Below are 24614 nucleotides of genomic sequence, written 5' to 3' on the forward strand. Positions count from 1 at the left end.
CCAAGGCCCAGAACATGGTTTTCCCGAAGTGCCCAACAGCATATCAGTGAGGGCCTCATTGAAGGACATAAGAGTTGGAGACTGGCCAGGCTAAAGGCCTCAGTAAGAACATTTGTTTTTACTTATAGTGGGGAGGTGAAGGACTTCTGCAGCTCTCCTAATGACTGTGACAAATGATGTACTATCCTAAGTCAAAGTCCAGGAGAAACCAGCCCAGTTTTGGGCAAAGTATCCAGCCCACAGGAACTTTACAGGTCCACATACCAGTTTTACTCACTATAGAGTGGGGCAAACTGGACCTCATCACCCCCATTCTGGTTACCATATGACTGACTCTGCTCTGAATTAAAACATTGGTGCAGTGTCTATGCACAACTTGGTAGTAACAGTATACTGTCTGGATCAGAGGGGTTGAGCACTGGCTGCGCCACATCCGGATTGGGGCACAGCCTTGGAAGAGACAAATTTGGATCAGAGTTGGATACCACAATAGGTTGTGGATCCTCTTCCGAAGGTACAGGCGAAGATCTTGACCACGGAACTGAAGCCGGTTTGAGGGGAACAGACAGCGCTGAGGACTGATTTTCTGGCAGTAACCTGACTGGAGGCTCCTGCGAATGATGGAGGCCCAAAGGCAGGCCAGCGGAAGCTAGATGTGTTGTGAACATGTGCCAAATGGCCTCTGTAAAGGCTTCAATCTACTACAACATCATTGGAGGACCTGGAAATTTGGGAAGCATCAGGACCAGTTTTGCTATCGGTTCCTTGGTGAAACGGTGGCGCAATCAAGAAGTGTGGTGACACCTCCTCCTTCTCAGGTGATCGAGCGTGGCAGAAAGGAGTTTAATCCTGCTCGTACTTCTTATGTTTATTTTTGGACTTTCCTGGAGGTTTTGCCCGCAAAGAGGATCCGTCACAGGAATGATTTTAGAAAAGGGAGTGGGTCCACACTCACAACTTCGACCGTAGGGAGGGACGTGTATGGAGTCTTGCTGTGCTTTCCCACGTATAACTTCATTGTGCTTCTTGGATGGCTTTCGGATACATCTGGCCACAATCGTCACATGTCTTTGAGTCATACCCAGAACTCAGACACCAGAGGAACTCCTCGTAGGGATTTGTCACAGACATCGGTTTGTCCTACAAGGCTAAAATGTGGTCGTCTTAGGAGGAGACATGTTTGTTTGCATACACAGTGGTAGAATTTTAAGAATATATCTCTTCAAAGTATGAAGAAAAGGAGTGGAGCTTAAATCCACATCTGCAGGCATCAAAAGGAACGGACAACTGAACATAGAGGAGGTGGTCTAATGCAGCTCTGCTGGTCAATTCAAGAACGAGACAAAAGCACTCGGAGTCGCACACCACGACCCATTGGTGCTTATTCTAGTTGCTGGATTCAGTTTGGGCCCTTGGGATATTCACATGGTTAAAGGTATTCATCAGAAACATTTATGGCAACATAGGAGTTCTTTTATGTCTGAGAAACACACCTCTAACCACTGCCTCCATATAACACTGGTACATCAAGATCTATCGACTTAGCACACCAGAATCCCATGCATTGCCAACTATATCAATGAAGAAAACTAACCTGTTAATTAATATCAATCCTGGCAAACTACACTCTCCAGGGAGCAACATTTGAGTCTCGAATATTCCCATAAAGCATAGCGCCCACAAATTCCTTTTTCAATCCATATAAAGTTTGCAGTACTAAAGAACACACCGTAATGATTCTCAAAATATTCAAGAAATAATGGCAGCTTAAAATTTAGATACTAATGTTCACTTAAACTTGTTCAAAAGATGAATCAGTCTCCGGTCTACAGGAAATCGTCATCACATTGCACAGAGGTTGCCTCATCTGCTTTTTTTTAATCCCTGCTCAAACACTTAACAAGTCTCTTCTTGATAAATACAATGTGCTGTTCCTAAAAAATGTAACGCTATTGTCTTTAATTTGATAACTGTGTACACGCAGTCCTTGTTCTCCTTCTCTCCCAACTGGCTACAAATTGCCAGAGCACCTCTAGCAGTTGAGAAAAACTGAAAGGTAAGGGTTCCAATCTTCCAATAAGATGAGTGGAAAAAGCTGGCTAAGTGAAACAGAATGGGCACCGAGAGGAAGATACCAAAATCTGGCCTGCAGAGTCTGGACTTTTAGAAAAGACAGGTCATTTTAAGTCTTAAGTATCCAAAGCCACACTGTCTGGAACAGTTAAGAGAGCAAGTACACTTTTGCTCCTTTTCAATGGCTTAACTTTTTTATTTTTGTTTGAACTGGTATTCATAAACCTCAACAAAACGATACCAGATCTATACCTAAAAAGCTTCCAACACAAAGATCAACTTAAAAGAGATGACGCCAAATACCTTCCAAGCAAGTTTTAATGTTATACCCAGCCACTGCATTACCCATGTAGCCTATTTAAGTTTCTTTTAGAAGCGGACTACAAGATCACCACAATGCTAGATACTACTGTAAACCTCCCTGTAATACTGAAATCTAAATCCTCCACCATGCAAATCTACAAATAACTATTTGCCCATTACACGAAGACATATTAAAGGAACTGTCACACAAGCTCTCCAATACATTTACGTACAAAATAGTTACAAAGGACTCATACCAGCTACCCTCAACAGAAAAAGAAGTTGCTGTTGCGAAGAATAAAATTACAGTGGCAAATAATCAAAGCGAATAGCTAACAAATTGACAGCAATCTCATTAAAAGAAAAACAACATCTTATACAACTAACAGCAATTGAAAAAGCTAATCGTCCTGACTCGTAATAGGTATGAGGTTACTTGTATCATATCTCGATGCAATGACAGAAACAACAAAATACAAATCGGGCAGCACACTATCCTAAGCACAGTTTTATAGCGCCCTCACCTCCCCCCTGCCCCCCCCCCCCCTCCCACCCTGTCCCGGCTACTGAAGCACAGCAGTAAGACCCATCACTGACCTGATCACTTCCAGCTCTGTGCAGCTCTCGGACTGGTCTGTCGCCTCAGCCGTGTCATCGGTTTTGCCCAGGGAGGCGGTGTGTGCGGGCGTGGACTCCGAGGAGGTCAGTTCATCTGAGCGGTCACCGTTGAAAGGGTTGTAGCGCTGGCTGGGGCTCCTCGCCACAGTGAGCCTGGTGCAGGGTTCGGAGGCCACGGTTTGTGAATAGGTGATTGTTTCCATCAACTCGCCTTCTGGTATGTGAGGGGAGAGGTCGACGGGCAACAGAAACTACATTAGATGGTCTGGGGAGGTAGCTCAGCAATCTGCTTAGGGCTAAATCAACTTTTAAAGGTACAGATAAATAAAGGAAATTACGTTTAAAACTGCACGTGGTCTTGCCTCAAAGACTTTCCTGTTGCAAGAGACTAAACAGCTTCACGTGGCTTCTTAACTGAATGCCTCTAAACATGCCCCTAAGACTAGTCAGCTGATTAAGCAGCCGGCTCCTAATCCACTGTACTACCATAACAGACTTTCTCTCACCAATAATGTTCTCGTCTATGGCCAAGCGAGCAATGAGCTCACTGGCTCGTATAATCAATATATGATTTGTTTTATCTACATTGATATATATGGAAATGGCAAAAGACCAATTGTGTCTTCCGTGCTGGAGATTTTCATTTCAAGCACAACTTGATCCGTCTCCACCCATGGGAGGATTTTTGAGGGCCTCTAGCATAATATACACACACACACACACACACACACACACACACACACACACACACATATATATATTTACATACATACACACACAAATTGAATGGGGGAAGAAAGGTTAAAATGACGTTATAGTTTGGAGAATGTCAGTTTAAACATTTAAACTAAAAAAACACCAACATTCACCAGTTCATCAGAGACCGTTATTTCAAGGAACTATAATTCGCCCCCCTCGCCATGCATTTCTTATGACTTCCCATTTGACATCACTCATTAAATGTTCTTTGACAGCATTATTAACATCACGGAGAGCATCTGAAATATCATCATTGAGGACAACACTGAGCATGATGCGGGCCATCCAAAGTGTGTAAAGATCTAGCTTTCTGCCAAATTTCGTGTAATTCTGTCCAGGGCTGGGCTGTAGTACTTTTCAAAAATCCCAATGGAAATTTCCCAGAGAAATTGTATTTTGGGAACCGACCTCTCCTTTTTTCTTGGCCCCTTCTTGACTGATCCCCTGAAACTTTCAAGGAAGGAACTGAGGTGGTTGACTTTTTTTTACAGTGTTGGGAAAATGTATTAGCAAACCAAAAACACACTTCCAATGGTAACCAGGCTCTAACTAGAACTACACAGCGGCGACTGCCACGGTGTAATAGAAGTAACAGTTTTGTGTATGCGTGCAATACACAAATAAGTCAAGCAATCCCTCTTTGGATATTTTTCAGCTCAGCAATGTTTACAGCGTCAAAATATTATAAAGCCTACACTGAGCTGGACCACCGGAAAAGGCACTATGTAAAATGTATCTTACTACTTGACAAAGGCAAGATCATAAAGGTTTGCCTTGGCGTCATTCAAATAACTAGCTCACCCCTTGCAAGAAGATATATGCTTCAGCCTGTCATTAAAGCAGGAATAGATCTAGATGAGTTTCCACCTCAAATGAGCCACCACTGCGGACATGACCTTGAGGTCTTTAGTTCAGTATTCTGGCTATGATTTAGAGGAGTTCCTAATATGCCTGCCATTTGAAGGGGCGACAAAGGACCTCCTATGGATCTATGGGTCATAGGCAGTCCTCGCTCACAGGTGAAGACATGATTTTTGCCATTGCTCCTTTTTTGCTTACTACTCTCTCGGAAGGAAGCTGCTGAGTAGGGAATGGTCCAGAGTTGTGCCGAACAACCCATTCCATTGGCCACTGTAACCCTTAAAGCCGAGATCCACCTTCAGCAAATTACTTTTGGCACACACTTAATAAAAGGCCAACAAATCATCAAACTCAAAGAGCAGCATGAAAAAGATGAAGTTGAGGTTTTGGTAATTCCTGGCCAAACTGGAGTGATTTATGATCCCTGGTGAGCTCCCAAAAAGAGAGACCTTCTTTACTGCCAATGTAGAGTGAAATCCCACATTCCATTCTGAAAGGAGGGGCCAAAGAGGGTAGTGTGTTTTTATGTTTCAGCATGGTAATAGGTAAAACCTAACTAGCAACATAGTATTACTTTCCAGAGGCCAATAGAGATTGGTCGAAGGATGGCCAAGCCATACATGCACTTTGGCTACAATACCTCTGCTATGGCATATGTTTTGTCTCTTATCATATAAACAATAGGAGTGCAGTTGACACAACAGTACTCCCACTGCAAAATCCCTATCTACAGCCCTGAAGAGAATTGATCTTAAATAACAAACTTAAAGTGGCTGTGAATTGAATAGGAGCTTAACAAGCATGGAGATTCAGTACTTGCTTTAATTTAAATTGTGCTCCTTCAAAAGTCTCAGCAAAGGTAATTCGCAGGCTTAGTCCCTGCACCCTTCTCAATGCAGGGAGCTGGAGGACAGCCCTAGGACCCTACACCAACTCTCACATACATTATCATTGTTCAAAGTGCAAACTGTTGGAACCCCTTTTGGGTGTTGGACCGAGTGAAGTCACCACATTTGGAGCAACCCAGAGAAGATCACAAGACGTCTGTGAACAAGGGTCCAGGGTAAACGGAGGAAGAGAATGGTATGATTTTAAGTTTACAAAAATATATAAGATCAATGTTCATTTAAAAGAAGCTTCAACAACTGGTTTGTTAGAAAAAGCAACAGACATGGTTATTGGGTAAAGCCTCCAGCAGCAGCAGTCACAAATACATTTTAGGAGTGATTAATGCAAAGTCTGAAAAAGCAGGTTAGCTACACATAATTGTTAAATAACATGAAAGATACAACACAATGACTCATGTGAGAGAACAACATGCGTGGGTGCAGAACTATATATTATGTTTGGAGTTATATGGCAAGGAGGGGGTATGTTTCAGGAGTTTGGGGTAAAACCTCTGCCTTTTCTGTATGCAATATGCCTAGCTACTCAATCCCATCCATTTTCTACCTACTACTGCCTCTAGCTCCCACAAACCCACTGTCAGCCCAACACCAGACGCCACCAGAGAAAAAACCAAAGCCAAGCTGGAACCACCACCACTACCACAACAAAACTCATCAGAGAAATCAGCTCAGGGCTATGATGTTGTATAGTTTTCTAAGGAAGGGTTAGGGCACTCTCTGCCCCCTGCATAGGAACTGTATGCCACGACTACACATAAGCAGCAAACAATGAAGTGGTATGAAGAGAAAATATGGAGGGAGACCTTTAACAGATGTTGAAGAAGTTACAGGGGATCCAAGGTTAAAGGGCAGGAGCAGTGGCTTTAGTAAAGGAGTAAGGAATTGTGTTGGCTTGTTAGAAAAGGTATCTACTGGAGGAAACCGGCAAGGAATGATGAGGGACCACTGCCTGCAGGGAGGTGTAGGGAGGACAGAAGGTGCCTGGATCACAGATAAACAGAGCAATGCTGAAGCATTAGCTTTGCTAGGGGCAGTCAGTGGGATGGAAATTATTGGAACGTTGTTTGAGGAATGGGGTAGGTGTTCCAACTAGAACGTTGTGGACCAGAATAGTGTAAATGTGCTTGTAAAGGAAGCGTTAAAATAGGGTATGGCTCAACAGGATAGGTGCCCCTCGCTACTGTAAAACAAGCAACTTTCTGAATAATCAACCTTGAGTCTGTTCACTCTGATAAACCAGCTTATAACAGAACATGCAGCAAGCAGGGCTACAGAAGTGACAGAACATAGCGACAGAGTAAGAGCGGGCAAAGTCCCACCTTCCCAGTCTGTGCTGGGCACGGACGGCACTGCGGGATACGGCTCTCCAAAATCATAATCTACAAAAACCGGGATAAAAATGAAGGATTAGAAATACAGTTAAAGGGGGATGGGATGCGAGATTGGCTTTTGGCACAGAGAGAACTATTCATTATCACTACAGGAACTCCTGTAATGCAGTCCATGTGGGGAAAATACAATTATTTCACTGCCCTCGGGCCTGCAGAAAATGCTTAGTGACTACCACATTTTGCACAATCTATATGACAAATAATGAATGAAAGTGCGGACCCATCTTCACACAATTTCCAGTAAGAGAAGAAAAATAGTCTAAGATGTTTTCAGACCTGCAACATTATCTGCCGACACGGGCCAGGATCTATGCCAGATAGGCATATCATACTCTTACTAGTCTGCAGTGAGAGCTGTGTCCAAAGGTACTGACATGCCGTTCACATCGGTCTCAGTGTATTGTACTGCTCCAAGTCTTAAGAGACAGGTTTAAGGCACAGACAGTGCTAGCATTTCCAACTTAGTGTGATCTTGTTTGAGGACACTAACATTACCAATGAACCGCTCTGATTGCAGAAAACGAAGAGACAGGTTCTTCATAATTTTACAAGGCAACAGGTCCAGAAGACCTAATTTAAGGCTGTCGCAGGGTTATCACATTATTTTCAGCCAGCAGTGAGTCCCCGATTTAAGCTACTGGCAACCCTATCACGCCACTACCTCCTGCGGGGATACTTGGACCCAGGAGAATAACTCGCCTATCACACTGCTTCTTGTGTGCAAGGCGAGCCGTGATTTATTAAACCAACTGTTATATCACACTGCTCCAAGTCTATAAGGAGACCCGGATGTTGGACACTGGTTGTCACGCTGCAGCCTGTCTGTATGATGACTGAAGCAAGACACATAGGAGCTAATGTATAGTATAGAGAATGACCCACCAGCATTTAGGACAGCAGGAACTAGGACCTTCACTTCCCCAGTAAAAGGCCACCCACCCTATTTAGAGATCCCTGCCTGCTTAGCTGGGATATCTGAAGCTAGGCAAGATCAGGGTATGGGAAGAAGAGGCAGAAAATAATTTCTACACTTTCTGCTGTAAACATGTTGTGCTGTGTGAGAAGTTGGCCTGATAGGTAGTGTTTCCAATTCTGGAACCACTGGTTATCAGTCCAAGCAAACCCCAAAGATGTCAGGTTGTAAGTCAACCTTGTAGACAAGCTATCCTAGTGGTAGCATGGACTAAGCAGCCTTAAAGGCTTAACTTAAGAGGTCGTGTTAAGCGAGCTTGTTTTACCACATACAATCCTGTAATCAAATGAAAGGACACCACACAAGTATATATTATAAAAATATATGTATTTATTACTAAATTACTCCCCAGTACTCTTTATGAGGAAAGGGGCACAAGCGTTAAATCAAAAGCACTGTTACACATATAAAGTTGCACGTTTATGGATGAGGGCGGGTGGCCACTCAGACCATATATCAAAAAAGTGGTATAAGTAACACTTTACGAACAATGGTTAGGCCTAGGGCCTAGAGATTCGCTGGGAGCAGTCAGGACAAGCAATGAAGAAGTCGGGAGTAGCCCACAGGAGACGGATGCAGCACGGAAAGTGCAGCGCGCACCAATGCACTGTCAATGGTGCGTAAAAGTCAATTAAAGTGAATAAAAAGATACTTCCGCTGAACCTAGGAACACAAAACTTTAGACACAGACCCTAGAGGTGTGTACCAGTGAAAAGACACCGGCGTTGCAAAGTTACCTCACCCACAGGCCGTGGGTGCACAGGGTCGAAGTGGCGTCGGGTTCTGTCACGCAGGTTCTGGGTGCTTGGAGCTGTTGCAGCTGCAGGCGCTGTGAAGCAGAAGTGTCCGGTGCGATCCAAGGGTGGATCGATGTAGAAAAGTACCTGAAAGCAGAGGGGACAGAGTCTGGGTCACTCAGCAGTGACCAGGGTGGAACCAGGACGGAACCAGGCAATGTCGGGCGCAATCAGGCGGTTGTCGATAGGCTTCTCTCCGCTGTCACGTGGGCTCTGGGGCATCTGCGACGTCCAGGAGCAGGTCACGATCTGTCCCACGTAGGCTCTCGCCGTCAGCACCGTCGGCTTGAAGATTGTAGCAAACAGCACTTGGCAAAAGCAATCCACGCGGAACCGGGAGATTGCTTATCACTCGAACCAGGAGGGTCAGAGTGGGTGCTCCTTTTCACAGGAGCTGGTGCAGATCTGGAGCAACCAGAAAAGCAAGTCGTATTTCGAAGTTCGTCGGCACAGGGGCCACAAGCCAGCTGGCAAGTGACCGGGCCAACGCGTCGAGCGCACACAAGCAGAAGGGCCCCACGCAGCACTCGTCGAGTGTGGAGGGGTGAGCTTTGGTGCAAGTGGAGCTCGGGGCTGGGGCTTCTCAAACCCCGGTGTACAGCTTCGAGGGTCACTCGTGGGCCGCACGGTCAGCGTCTCGTGGCCTTTTCAAGATGGCGTGCCCCACGCTTCCGGTCGCCTCCACGGGTCTCAGCTCTGCAGGGACTGTGGATCGGGCAGGTAGAAGGCAGGCAAGCTTAATCTCGTCGATCTCTGTCGCTCGACTTCCGGCGGGAACTGCAACAAAGCAAGGGTCGAGGGCTGGATGGTGCCTGTTTGCACAGGGTGGTCACTCCTTGACCACAAGGGAGATTCTTCAGTCTTCTCACGTCGTGTAGAAAGTCGAAGGGTCCAGATTTCGTTTCTTATGTTTCTTCAGGATGATCTGAGGTCCGTTGGGACTGCTCCCCCTCTTATTCGAATCTAGGGGGTTGGACATCCTGCTAGGTCCCCTCCTATGGGTGGGACCCAGGAAGGGGGTGGTTACACCCCTCTCCTTTGATCCTGGCCGCGCTGGGACAGGGGCTGGGAGGCCCCAGAACCGGTTTGGCCGGATCCTGCAAGGGGCAGCCTTGTGCTCCCCAGGCAGTGTCTGGTTTCATTGAAACCTCCCTACTCCAATCCACTATCTCCTGTCTGGGGTGGTTTGACACCGCCCTGTGACAGGAAACTCTTTGTCCAGGCCTCCTCTGCCGGGTTTCGGTCAGCAGCAGGAGGTCAGACCCGTGTCTGTGGCAGGGGCATCCATTTTGTGGATCTGAGGCTCATTTTAAATCAACCGCGTTTCAGTAAAGTAACATGTCTTCTCCCTCTAGAAGGGTGGAATGCTATCCCCGTCGCCAGAACTGGCGAGGGGATAGTATTCCAATTCGTATGACACCTTACACGACATGTTTTGATAAAGCCAAACCAAAGTTGCTATATAACCGCGAGGATTATAATGCGCTTAAGAGTATATGGTATGGCATTATCCCGGATCAGCTTAGGGAGTTGTTCCCGACAGCTGCAGACAGGCTCAGCTCATGCCAGAGCACCATCTCACATAAAACCACGCACTCTGCCTCCAGGATTGATGAGGCCTTCCATAGGAGTGGCTTACAGGCTATATATGTGTCCAGATATAGGTTTAGATATAGGTATACTATATCTAAGCAAGGGGTGATTACACCCACTTGCCCCAGCTGAGTGATCAGCCAGTTGTGTCAATTTAGATAGCCAGCCAGGGGTGGCAAAAGATATGCTGCAGCCCCTGGTAGGCCTTGGATGCACCTATGCCCTGGGCACCTATAGTGCTCTGTACAGGGGCTGATAAGGTGACCCAAGCCAATCTAGTTATGCACCTAGGGTACATGGAATCCATTTTACAGAGAGAGCAGATAGCCTGGGGCCCTGATTAGCAGGGAACCAGGCCAACTAAGTCGAAAACCAGCTAAACACAGGGCAAAAAATCTGGGGTAACCATAGTCAGGTAGCCACCTTCCTACATGCTGGATATGCTCGGAAGTGTGCCTTCCAGAGTTTGATTGTGTCTGCTCTCTACGAGTCTTGTGACATTCTGAACCCCTAGTTGACAGAATTCCTACTGGGCATCTAAGCACCAAAGCCACAACTAGCATGCATATTCACCCTCGCTTGATGGTGCAATTGCACTATCGTCCCACTCCAGATTGGTGGAAGTGATGGAGTTGAAGGAGTTGAGGGATAAGCTGTCCGACCCATGCACCGAACTGGGCAGGCGATCCTCGAAGTCCAGCAGGTACTGTGGCTTGTAGTACTCCGGCATATATGGTGCCACATCCAGGTAAGGTACATCCTAAGCAATGAGAAAAAGTTAAGCGGTGATAAAAAAAGGTCGTCATACAAAAGGTAATAAGTCATTCAATTTACATGTTGGTATTCTCAAAACAAAGTAGTGTATGCAGTAAGATCCTTGCAAAGTAGACTGATACAAAGAAACACTGTTAAGAAGGCTGTCTCTGCTCGCTGTAAAAATCAAGCAATGCCACAATATAAAAAATGTTGGGATAATAAGTGAAGGCATTATAGAGTAAATCACTCTGCCAGGGAGGATGGATGGAATAGAGGCTGCAGGAAGTCTCCAAGAAAAGGCACTGGCAGTGTAGTACGAGTAAATCCATCCAGTGTAGTCACAGTGGTTAGAGATAAATAGGAATCACTATCCGGCACAGGGAGCGACACTGAATGAACATTGGATCTGCTTGACCATTGCGGAAACTAGTGAATCATTTTAGTTTTCTAGAACATTATCACCCATCTAGTTAGCTTCTTTGCACAAATGGTAATTTGCAATTATTTAATTTTTACATTACTCTCCCATAAGTGTATTATTACATATGGCCCTGAATATGATCCTTTGATTAGCACACTGGGATCTAAACATCAACATTCCAAATATGGCTTTTAAATTATTATTAGACCCTAATCGTTATTTGTCTGGGAGGTGCTTGGTATGATCCACATTATCGCCTCCTATGAATTATGCACCTCTTGGCCATAAAATGTGCTAATCTTAACTGCTATAAGAACTATTTTGCACAGCACTTGTTCTCTGCACTAAACAAGTCATCAATATCACATTTTTTCCAATCTCAATATGTATTTAGGGTATTGTTTTGGCTCTGTGTTCATAATGTTTTGATATAATGAACTGGGCGGTCGAAGTTTCAAATTGCTACCTGGATGATTCCCCTAATAAACAGTACCCAAGAGGTCTCCCAAATTAATACACTCAACACACACTATAAGACAACATTCAAGATCCCACACAACTACCAATAGCATCTCCCAAGGACTCTGAACTTGGTCTTTCCAAGGATTCCAGACTTGATATTTGGATTTCTGACGAGATTGTCTTCAGTATTCCCTTTAGGACCCCCGCAAAGACCACTAACAATCTTCCCTAGGACTACCAGGAGGATCTCCCAGAGGAATGCCTACAAGGTTCCTAAGATGTCTACCAACAACAAATCCTAAACCATCCCCTCAAGCTTAACATTTAGAGCAGGACCACCTCATTCCAGCCAGCTTTGTGTCTTTACATTATGGTATTTGCAGTTCTTTTCATGTTTTTAGAAATCCTCCAGAACTGCAAGTATCAACATTCTGAGGAAAAACCTGGATTAAATAAGCAACTCATGTCTAGAATGAAAAAACTCAAGAGCTCTGCCTAAATGGGTCTTCAAAAGGGCTAACTAAAAAAGCTCTCAAACTGCTGCCTTCAAAATCCCTCAAACGCCTGTGCACGCCATTCCCCAATGGACTATGTGCAAGATCTCCTCCTATGTGCTACCCACAAAGTTCCAAAATCCCACAAATGCTGGCAATAAAATACCTCCACAGGGATGACTACATGATTCTTCAGAAAAGCTGCAAGCAAGATCCTTCTAAAAGGCGGCTTTGCAAGATGCCCCAATAGCTGCTTGCAATATTGCCCACAGGACTACTTTCAATCGTCAAATGCATTATATAAAAGATCCTATATAGGGTAATCTGAAAGATCTCACAAAGCACTAGCTAGATCTCCCCCAGTGGCAGTTTCCATAACGTCCCCAAAGGGTTGCCTGCAGATTCTCCCAAAAGGCAACCTGCATGATCCCCGAAGGGCTGCCCACAAACTTTCCTACAGCAATCCCTCAAGGGACTGCCTACAAAATCCAGTGGGGCACATTACGGACAGGATGCAATCCTCATCCCCTGAAAGTGATACCCTGATCGATCCCTCAATAAATAGGACCGCAAAGCTCATACAGGACCCTCCAACTTAAAGGATATACCAAGAAACTGCATCAAAACCATTCACTGGAATGAGGGAGTTGGATCATTAACTTCAACTGTAAGGGGATGATGACAATGTGGTAAAATGTTTATACGTAATGTGTATTGCGCACTTGATGTCTGGAATATAACTAAGTAAAACCCCAATAAAATCTGTTTTAAAAAAAAAACATTCACTGGAATTAAGAAAAGACACCAAGTCTTCCAACAATGCTTGCCAAAGCCAGACCTTAATCAGTGTTTTGAGATTTGGAAAATAAGGATTGAAAAAAGCACTGACATTTTCTGAGGAAGGGGGTAAGTAGTAATTCTCTTGCAAAATGATGTCTGTAGAGGGTGTGGGGAAATGAAGTCCAAATTAGAAATAAAGTACAGAGCTAGGAGAAAGGCATGGCACAAGGCCATGAAATAAGAGAAAGATACATGAGTGGGGAAATGAGGTGAGGAGAGACCACCTCCACCCCATTCAATCAAAGAGCAATAATAAACAAGCATTTACAATGCAATGGTCTCGGCATCATTAAAGGTGGAGCGATTGGCATTGCTCATGACATTTCTTTTTTTCTTTAAATCATAAATAAATGGCATTGTCATTTAAATTGCCAATACACACCACTCTGCACTCAACAGCACACACCACTCTGCACTCAACAGCACACACCACTCTGCACTCAACAGCACACACCACTCTGCACTCAACAGCACACACCACTCTGCACTCAACAGCACACACCACTCTGCACTCAACAGCACTCACCACTCTGCACTCAACAGCACTCACCACTCTGCACTCACCACTCTGCACTCACCACTCTGCACTCACCACTCTGCACTCACCACTCTGCACTCACCACTCTGCACTCACCACTCTGCACTCACCACTCTGCACTCTGCACTCACCACTCACTACTCTGCACTCTGCACTCACTACTCTGCACTCACTACTCTGCACTCACTACTCTGCACTCACTACTCTGCACTCACTACTCTGCACTCACTACTCTGCACTCACTACTCTGCACTCACTACTCTGCACTCACTACTCTGCACTCACTACTCTGCACTCACTACTCTGCACTCACTACTCTGCACTCACTACTCTGCACTCACTACTCTGCACTCACTACTCTGCACTCACTACTCTGCACTCACTACTCTGCACTCACTACTCTGCACTCACTACTCTGCACTCACTACTTCACACTCTGCACTCTACGCACTCTGCACTCACACTCTGCTCACTCACTCTGCTCACTCCCTACTTCACACTCTGCACTCTGCGCACTCTGAACTGTGCGCACTCTGCACTCACACTATAATAATCCTTATGCAGAATACCTCTAAAGTATAAGCAGCTTGGGTTTTTCCTATAAGCGCCAAAGAGTCAATGATAGGAAAAGAGGGCAGAGAGTGCTAACCCCATCTCCCCACCCACAGACAACCAAAAATTATCTTCTGCGTTGCTTTGTTCTAATAAATAATGAATAAGGAATTTAAAGTATATGTATGTATCGTATTCAATATATTTTAACACGATTGGTGTTCATGGTTACCTTTACAAACGTGAGATGAAGATGATGCTCAGTTTTTAGTTATATAAGTATATTTTGTCGAGTACATTCAAGTTCAACCCACTGGCTGTAAGCAACAAGCTGAGGATCAACGGGCGCGAAACAGCGTGGCGGGCGCGCACGAGACCAGCGTGGGCGTGCACATCAGCTGAAGATCGCCTGAGAAGACACCGAGTCTGCCTGCTGCCATGACTGACCCGCTGCGAGGGAAAGAGCCCGGTAAGTGGGGGTTGAGGGGGGGCGGCAGAGAGGGAGTGGGCAGAGAGGGAGGGTGTGTGTGTGTGTGTGTGTGTGTGTGTGTGTGTGTGTGTGTGTGTGTGTGCGTGCGTGAGTGTGTGCTTCCGTGAGTGTGAATGTGGAGCAAGAGATGTGCACGGCTCCAGGAGGCTCGGCGTGCGCGTCCACGATGTGCAATCGGCGCTCGTGCACCGCTCTGTCTCCGTTGGGAACGAACTCCGTGACAATACGTCTCGAAGCCGAGACCTAAAAAGGGGAATATGAGCGAAAGAGAGGAAAGCGATCAAAATGAGAGAAAGAAAGACAAAGAGGAGAAGAGAAGCTGAGTGCAGGGAATAGATGCAAAGCCTGTAACAGAAGTGTCAAAACATCTAAAATGACAAGTTTACAACACATTGATGGATGCGACCAGAGATTCCGGAAAGAAGCAACAATTCACTGGTCCAGTCAATATACCAATTTTTTCACAAATATAAATATTTTCTTTGCCTATCCTGAGAACAGGAAAACGAAATGTTAACAACGAGAGATGGCTATCATTTATTGGTAGACTGGACTTTGTAACTTATGAATCCCTGGCCTCTGACTGCTCCTTTTTACGTTCCAGTTTTGGCGACTGTTTTATTTGCTGTCACAAGTCCTCGTTGCAACTGGCCCAAGATTACAAAGTTTCTCAAATACCAATCTAAAGTTTATGACAACTAGCTTTACCATCCAGCTGTTAAACTTTGTTTGGTAGATAACATGTTTATTGAAGGTTAAATATAACATTTACAAATGACAGTCTCATTATAAATGACGATTCGGATAAACTATTAAAACATAAAAATGTTTGCAGATCCTTGGTAACAGATATAAAAAAAAGTGGAATGAAAAACAACCTTTATACAAAAGAATTAGACTTTACTTTAAAATTAACGTTATCTCGGTGTTTAATGTTGAATGTGGAAATTATAATATATAATTCATCTACTGTAACTGTTAAATATGCGTATTTCAAAAAATTCCCGAAATGGCACTATACACTCTTCGTGACAACAATTTTGTTTAAGTGCGGGGAAACAGTACAAGTGAACAGAACACAGCTATGCTACAGCTTGCATAATTGCACCAAAGCAAATTACACGAATTTCACACATCTCTAGTCTCCATGCCGTACCCCATTGTGGCCAGCCCTGTTGGCTTTGCCAGTCCTTGTTTCTATATAAGCAGCTTGATTGGGTGCCTTTATGAATGTGAGTGTCAATAAAGATATATGTATACATGAGTGTGACACTCGCACACGAATCCTGACTGAAACATTAAAGTAATAACAAGCATTGGCATAGCCAATAGGTCTTGCCTTTGGGACCTTAGAAGTGTTTAGCGATGCAACAGTTGATGTTGTTGCACAAAGGATGTTGTGCTGCATAACTAAATACTTATAAGGTCCCAAAGGTATGACCTATTGGCTATGCCAATGCTTGTTAGTCGAGAGGTGGGGCTGACCATCAGAGGCCTGGCCGAGGCCGCCTTTGTTTTGCAAACGTCGTTTGATAGCAGGTCCCATGCTGGCTGAAAGAATGCTCTCACCCGCTGGATTCAACAGGAACTACAACGCTTTAGGAAAGGCAGGCCATGTTCGTTTCCTATTCATGTAAATGAGAGCTTATCTGGCTGCTGGGCATATTGAGTCACCGACCATTAACCTGGTTCTCAGCCTTTAATGGACTGCATTAAAACACATTGTAAAGCAGCGGGAATCCCAGCAAAACATGCCCTTTAAGTTGTGAAAAATGTTAGTGAACAGTGAGGAGTCAGCTCCTGGCTTTAGTCATAGTGCAACAGCGAATCAACAAAATGATAGACAATTTTAAATTCAATGCAGCACATGAATTGTGTACCTGTACTCATCATTCTAAAGCACACCTGTAGACAAATTATACAGACCTCTGGTGTTCCCCATGGGCGTGCTTCAGCCTCTCGTTACGTAACGTCCGTGTATAATAAATTCAGAATTACCCGCCCCAGCATGTAAAACGAGCCTGCAGCACGACCCCGGTCCGCGGTAACAGCCTGCACAAGTACCCACCTGGTCCCAGCGTTGCCAGAGGCAGGCGGCGGCGTCCAGTTGCGAGTCCCCGGTGCATCTGGGCAGCAGCTGGTTTGAGTTGACCCCATGGTGGCAGCAGTTCTTCTTATGCACGGGGTTAGCTAAAAGTTCGGGCTACGAAAGCTGCGCCATGGAAGCTTGGGGTGATGGAGCGCTGGGCGTTGCCGTCTACGAGCTCGGCTTCCCACGCAGCTTCCAACAGCCTCTCGCTCTCTCTCTCCATTAGGCACCGTTTGTTCCAGAAGGAACGCTGCGGAGGAGAGGGGCAGGAGGAAAGAGCCCAACCCTCTCAGTCAAAAGTAAATAACTGCCCTCACGCCGCCGCCTGCAGCGGGACACTGACAGCCGCGTGCACGGTCCGCCGTTCCCAACACCTGCGCGCGCTCACTCCCGTTACCCTATTGAAGTCGCTGGATGCGGCGCGAGGACAGAACCATCCGAAAAAAACGTAAAAAGTAGGTCCTGCAATCTTACATGAGCCAATCAGTCCAAGCTTCTATACAGATAAATGGGCACTCATTGTAACCTGATAATGCATTTGCTTTTACTTTGACAGTGTGTTAAGTGCTGTGTCTCCGGGCGCGAAACAGCGTGGTGGGAGCACGAAACGAGATGCAGTGCCGTGCGCGTGCACATCAGCTGTAGCGACGCAAGCTGAACATCGCCGGAGAAGACACGCCCGACCTCCGAGGCTGCTGCCGAGACTGACCCACTGCAGAGAGCCCAGTGAGTGGACTTGCGGGGGGGGCAGGGAGGGGATGTGTGTGTGTGTGAACAGCATGCCATCTCTTGTCTCACTGCAAGCAGTGAAACTGAATGCTGGTTTGCCTGCGGGACAGGAGATGTGCACGGCTGGGGGGGAGGGGCCAGGGGGCGCGTCCACGAGGTGCAATCGGCGCTCGTACCCAGCTCTATGTCTCTTGACAAGCAACTGGGCTGCAATAGGTCTCGAAGCCGAGACCTAAAAAAGAGCTAATTCTCCGCCCGCCCTCAAAAATCACAAAAAGGTGGCACTTCTGTTTCAACTTCAATATTTTTACATTGAGATTTACTGCTTCATTACTTTGGTGAAGATTTGCAATGAGTGATCTAGGTTAGGGAAGTTATAAGTTTTTTTTTAGGAGTCATTTTCGCACAAGAGACAGCCTTCCTACTTCCTTACCTTTTCAGAGCAGTGGCTTCAACAGCACCATGCCACGATCTATTAATTTTCCAGTGTGATATGAAAATACTTTTTGGTGTAAAAATATAATCTTACTTTACCTGAATTATAAGTTACAGATAAATTATGAAATAACTATATTTGGGAGTCTAAAAATGATTTTTACTTCTAACTTCCAAAAGTGGAATGTAAAAAAATGTAATTTCAAAACTGCCTTTGGAGACTTGTAAATAACCAATACGTTCTCCTGAGTGGATGACCCTGCCTGGCAGCTTTATGGCCTGATGTCCAAAGAACTAGACATATTTTGCAACAAACATGCAGCAGGAGATAAATCCCAAGCCAAGACCAAGTCTGTGTTCAGTGGGCCCACTCCAGATGACCCAGAGAGTTGTGTGAATCACTGTAGTCAAATAGAACAGAGTTCTGAAAATGTTCTTACAATCTTACACCTCTATTATGTCACCACAGCAGCTTCTCTGTATTCCTCTACATGAGGGGGTCACAATATAACACTTAACAGCATTTCCTGCAAATTATAACACTTAACAGCATGTCCTGCATTGACAAGCCTATTAGAAACACAGTGGTGAGCTTAGCAATTGTTGCCACAATGCTTGTTTTTAAGTCTGGTATTAGACAAGACTATTTGATTTAAATAAAATGATATATATTTATAAGGGCTTTCAGCCAGCTCTCTCTGTCTAATGATCAGTGCATCATTCTCATTTTTGTTCTGCCCACCTCCGCATAGAGCACGGGCCACAGAGTCAGCCCACTTTAGCTACTGGCTTACCTGTCTGCGAGTGACATTTTGCATTTGCGCACACAAAGCAGTCCACTAGTACAATTTTCCAAAAAACATTTTAACACATTGGCAGAGCAAAAAGTTGTAAAACATACTGGCTTTGCCAGTGCTTGTTTTAGAACTTATCCTGGCCCACATCAAACAGTTAGCCACCACCGAAGAGCTCTCAGAAACATATGCTCACCAGATCCAGCTCAAAGCGGATGAATTCCAGTCCAGAAACAAGGGTGAGGAACAGGGTGAGATGATCATCGCTGCACACCAAGGCATTCCTGGGAGTGAGAGACATAGAATGTTAAGGACTGGAGGCCTGGTATTCTCGCCCAGGTCTGGCACAGCACCCTCAGAAATCTCACATGGGCAGGAAGCTGAGATTGCTATGAAATGCCCGACATGGATACCTACCTTCTTGACCAACAGAAACAGTACTCACTTGAAGTAGTACTTCTGCAGCAGACTCTGGTTCTCCTGAAAAAGACGCAGATAGCTCTCCAGCGAATTCTCATTGAGGGCCAGGTACAACCAAGCTCGACCTGAAATGTGCAGCAGGTAATTAAATACGTCCTAGTACAATGAGTGACAGCAAGATGCGAATGTGAATCATAGAGAGAACCAATCTAGCCACTTCCTCTCCATCATACTCTCAGTACACCAAGACAAAATGTCAGGCAATACTATTCTCTCTACTCTAGGACTTCTCTGATTACATCCGGAAGGCAGCATGTTCTGAAGGTCCACTCGAAAGGATGTCATGGAAAAAAGTGCAGGTTCCCAGTAACCAAGTATTGGATCCATGTGTCATTAAGCTCATGTCAATTTTATCTACTAAAAATACACAAAAAATATAAAACCAACTAGGCCGAGTTGGAAAACTCAGTTTAATTTTACAGAAACAATAAATAATGTTTATTGGCAGTACGTAACAGATAAGCAGAGAAGCATGTTCCTACACCGTTTTAAGTAAAAGGAAAATGTTCACTAACCTCTCCTCTACCACTTTAGCCACTAGTCAAATTTGCAAGCAACTTTCAATTGGGACACATCTCCACCCCTGTTAACCCACTAAACTTCAACATGATTCCACCTTCCGATCCTAATTCCAAAAAGAATATCAAGAGCTCCTTTCTAGTTAAAAAACCAATAACCCAATGAACCTCACACACGAGACGTAGTTGCAAGCTATCACTCTTTGCAAAGTCGTATCTTAAAATAAGCTCTGCTTTAATTTTGACACAGAAAATGTAACTCAAAGAAAATATTGCCAGAGAAAGGCGCCTTTACCATCCTGTCCTGTACTCCCACTGAGAACCCATCAAAGGCTTGACTTCCCACGCCAAAGATCCTAGATCTGTTATGTCTCACATTCCACCTGCAATTCACTGCCAATCTAGAACACCTCTCTCAATATGCCCCACTTCCCTTTCTGAACATCCGTCTCCACATATTCCACCTTCTCTTTAGACTTGTCCCACACTATAACGTTCCTATTTCAGTGTTCGTCCATAAATAAACCATAGCACACACACACACCTTCAGCCCCCTTCTAAAATGTCAATCACATTATTCAAGTAGGAAGCCTCGACTCATGCACTTACTACGCCCCAGGTTTGTAGCTATGTTCTGAAGAACCTCAATCTGTTTGACGGCCTCTTTTCGGGTGAAGTGGATCACCAACACCCAGTAGCCAGAAGAGATGTCCTGCAACCTATTGAAAATAAGAAAAGGAGTTACAGGGAGTCAATCAGTCAATGTTTTATTGTATGAACAATTCAAATATTTCACAATATATACAGAGATAAAAGGAAAATCTTACGATAGATAATCTAGACGAAAAAAATACACTTAAATACACAGCACTACAGTCACAAACATGCTCATGGAGGATCAAGGTGCTAAGAAAGCCTTAAGAGATATCATGAATGTTGCAGTAATGTTCATCTAGACAGAACCTGAAATTATAGAAGCGAAACATGTAAAGTGCTCAGAAGTAACCAAGATGTAAATAAAGTGCATCTATTCTAAAAAAGCACCTGATGTAGCAGCAAGCATAAACGTTCACACAGATATGAAGTACTAAGTGATAGCTAAAATACAACAATCTAATAAAATAATAAAAATGCTCTATATAACAGGGATTTGATTTGATTTGATTTCACATGCATTCTCTCTGACATTGATTTCTTTAGTGCCAGCGCCAAGACGCCTCCGGGCATTCGTTGCGCTTTACACATTTTTAAATCAACTCATATACTAACAGATTAGGGAATGAGGATAACCTACCAGGACACTTTTGAAGTGGTGCTACTACTGTTCATGCCAACATCAAATCCGCATTTGAATGTATTATTTGAGGAGTTTTTCACAAGTTTACTAATATTTGGCAGCAGGTTGCACTGGATCTACCTAAATCCACATCACTGAGGCCTCCACAAATATTACCCATATAAGATCTTCAGCGCTCCAGTGCACAATCAGTGAGGCAAAAACCTCAATGGCTAAAGGGATAGTGCTTTGTTCTGACCAAACGGCTTCTAGAAGAAGGGCGACACTTCAGACTACTTTCATCACTGGAGCTCCTTAGGCTCATCCAGCATTACATCATGATCCAGTCCGCTCTATAGTAATAAACACTTCAAATGGAGGATCATTATAGTGGCCTAGAAATATAGAATCCTATTTTATGCACCAAGTTATGAGACGGGATGAGGTCCCCATGGCACCAAAGTAACCAAAGCAAGGGGAAACGATCATCTCGCAAACCGAGACAAGGAGGAAGGTCCTCTCACAACCAAGCAAAGGTTGCAGGGCTACATGCAACTGAAACCAGAGGCAAAGGTTCTGGCCTAGTCCTGGCTAAAGGGGTGCCATCGACCGAAGTCAGGGGTCCCTCATTACTAAAATAAAAGGCAGAGATCCCCCTTGTCACTGAAGCAGAGCAAAGGTCTCTTGTGAGATGTGGCAGCAGTTACTGCATAAGAGAAACAGAGGAGGGGTTACCTTCTAAAGATGGCAGGGCAATGGACACCATGTAATGGGGGAAGGGAATTTACCACCTTGTAGGTGTGTCAGGACTGGCTAAATGGCAACTGTTAACCATGGCAGGGCAAAAATCCAAAGGTTTAACCGAAGAAGAAAACACGTAATCTGTTAAATAACATAGGGTAGAGGTCAACCTGCAATCCAACATAACAGGTTACCTAGTGACCACAGAGCAGAGGTCACCTTGCAACTAAAGTAGGGCAGGTGTGACCTTGTAAACAAAACAGGCAGAGTGTACCTTGTAATTGAGCAGCATGGTATAGACCACCTTGTAAACAAGGCAGGACAGGGGTTATCTAGTATCGGGGGCAATGTAGGAGCTGTATATCTATGTAGTAATAACCTATTACTGACAGAAAGCACTAGATGTTCTACGCTTTTGAAATGTACCCATCGTCCAAAATAACAGCTAAGAATTGGAAGACCCTGTGGATGTTACCTACAAAGCTGTGTAAGGCTTGTTGTTCACATTTTGGTTGATTTAAGTAATCTAGCAGATAAATGTCTAAGCCTTTAAAACAACACATACCCATACAGCAGTGCATGGTCGATGTGCTCACACAGCCTTTGTAAGACCTTGTCGTGGTTCCGAATGGCGGGTGTCTCATCTTCACAGGCAGCAAAGTAGCTCTGTAACTGCAAGAAGACCAAATAAAGACCTTTGTTAGATGCAGCACATTTGGAGCATAGTTGCACGACTAAATGTATTCTCCATACAACCTGCACACATGCACACATCCTCTGCCAAATACATAACCCACAGCAGATGCATGGCAAAATGAGGGAATATTGATCACCAGAGAAGCATATGTACACCTCACAACAAATACTTTACGTGCACTCTTGCTACATATGCATTCTTGGTGTACATAGGTGCTTCTGATCTAGGGCTATGTACCCTTTATCAGAGACATACATTCGCCGTCATCAGCCGTGGATATGTACCGTTCATCAGTTGCATTAATGTAGAACTCCTTAAGATGGATCTGTACACTTTCTATGCTGGTATGCCCCAGTAATGTAGGCCGAATAAATTAAACAAGCACTGGCGTTGCCAATTGGTCTCGCAGTAGGAAAGTTGGAGCTATTGGTTTTGTAAATGACATTTTATATTTATGTTTTGTGATTTACAATGCCAATACTTTTAACTTTAGCATATGTGACACTTTTAGTATTTGTAATGTCACATGTTTTGTATTGCCTTTACTTAGATGTATTGATATTACAATTAACATTGGCTTGTAATTTTTTTAAATAATTAATACTTAAATAAAAGTGATTGTAATTTTTAATGGCAATAGCCTAAACTTTTGTAAATAACTGTTGTGAAGATTATGTTCAGTGACTAAAATCCAAGAACAGAAGTGAAATATTACCATTTTTTTGTGACATTTGCAAAAAAGCTTCAAACATTGAGAGAACATATTTGAACCAGTGATGCTGTGGTAGTGCTGAGTGATGCTGTGGTAGTGCTGAGTGATGCTGTGGTGGTGCTGAGTGATGCTGTGGTGCCCCTGAGTGATGCTGTGGTGCCCCTGAGTGATGCTGTGGTGGAGCGATAGATAGATAGAGGGCGATAGATAGATAGACAGTGAGGGCGATAGATAGAGTGAGGGCGATAGATAGATAGATTGATAGAGAGTGAGGGCGATAGAGAGATAGAGTGAGGGGAATAGATAGAGTGAGGGCGACAGATGTGTGTGCTTGTGTGTGTGCGGTTGTGTGTGTAGTTTGGGTGGTTGTATGTGTGGGTGGTTGTATGTGTGGGTGGTTGTATGTGTGGGTGGTTGTATGTGTGGGTGGTTGTGTGGGCGGTTGTATGTGTGAGCGGTTGTATGTGTGGGCGGTTGTATGTGTGGGCGGTTGTATGTGTGGGCGGTTGTATGTGTGGGCGGTTGTATGTGTGAGCGGTTGTATGTGTGAGCGGTTGTATGTGTGAGCGGTTGTATGTGTGAGCGGTTGTACGTGTGAGCGGTTGTACGTGTGAGCGGTTGTACGCGTGAGCGGTTGTACGCGTGAGTGGTTGTACGCGTGAGTGGTTGTACGCGTGAGTGGTTGTATGTGTGAGTGGTTGTATGCGTGTATGGTGGTGGGGTTGTGTGTGGGGTTGTGTGTGGGTGTTTGGGGGGGTGTGTGTGGGTGTTTGGGGTTGTGTGTGTGGGGTTGCGTGTGTGTAGTTGTGTGTGTAGTTTGGAGGGGGGACGGAAAAAGTAAGACGCCACTTGATAAGATGATACATTCAATGAAGAAACAAACAACATTTAAGCGGAAGGATAGCCAATGAGCCTGTGTCTGAAGAAAGATGTCACGCTCTTTCGCTGAAGCAGAATCCTTGATTGGTAAGTTTAATGAAAAGACCCTTGATTCAGGGGCTTAAAGACTGGAATAAGTATGAATGTACTCGGAGAGACACGTCCAGACTGCCACGCTTTGAGTGGCACGGCAGAACTGCTTTTGTGACCTTGCGCATGCGCAGCCCGACCGAGAGCTGCCAGGGGCCCCCGCTGTTGTGGACAATGGTCGTCTGAGCGCGAGGAGCCAGCCTTCTCAGCGCTCAGATCGCCTATCGAAACTCGAGGGTGACCTTGTTAACAGGTGATCTTGTTAGCATAACCCTGCCGCGCAAACAGGTCGCGCTTTTCACAATATGTTCTAATCTCGTTGGCGTCACGTGAATACAAGAGGGA

The 24614-nt window shown here is 44.7% G+C and overlaps 1 protein-coding gene across 3 annotated transcripts in view; it reads right to left on the reverse strand.

Moving 5' to 3' along the window:
- Positions 1–24614, reverse strand: part of PLEKHM2 (pleckstrin homology and RUN domain containing M2) — a 285917-nt gene that overhangs the window by 137845 nt on the left and 123458 nt on the right. Inside the window, exons 2-8 of one of the 3 annotated variants that reach the window (XM_086921618.1) lie at positions 22457–22563; positions 20484–20593; positions 19322–19421; positions 19073–19160; positions 10850–11036; positions 6842–6901; positions 2974–3208 (exon numbers count right to left, since the gene is read on the reverse strand). In XM_086921618.1, the coding sequence (XP_086777744.1) occupies positions 2974–3208; positions 6842–6901; positions 10850–11036; positions 19073–19160; positions 19322–19421; positions 20484–20593; positions 22457–22563 (887 nt within the window). The remainder of the gene's footprint in view (positions 1–2973; positions 3209–6841; positions 6902–10849; positions 11037–19072; positions 19161–19321; positions 19422–20483; positions 20594–22456; positions 22564–24614) is intronic. The other 2 variants (XM_086921619.1, XM_086921620.1) reach the window with 2 other exon arrangements.

Source organism: Lissotriton vulgaris, chromosome 5 (genome assembly GCF_964263255.1).
Source record: "Lissotriton vulgaris chromosome 5, aLisVul1.2, whole genome shotgun sequence".
In the NCBI taxonomy this organism is placed as follows: Eukaryota; Metazoa; Chordata; class Amphibia; order Caudata; family Salamandridae; genus Lissotriton; species Lissotriton vulgaris.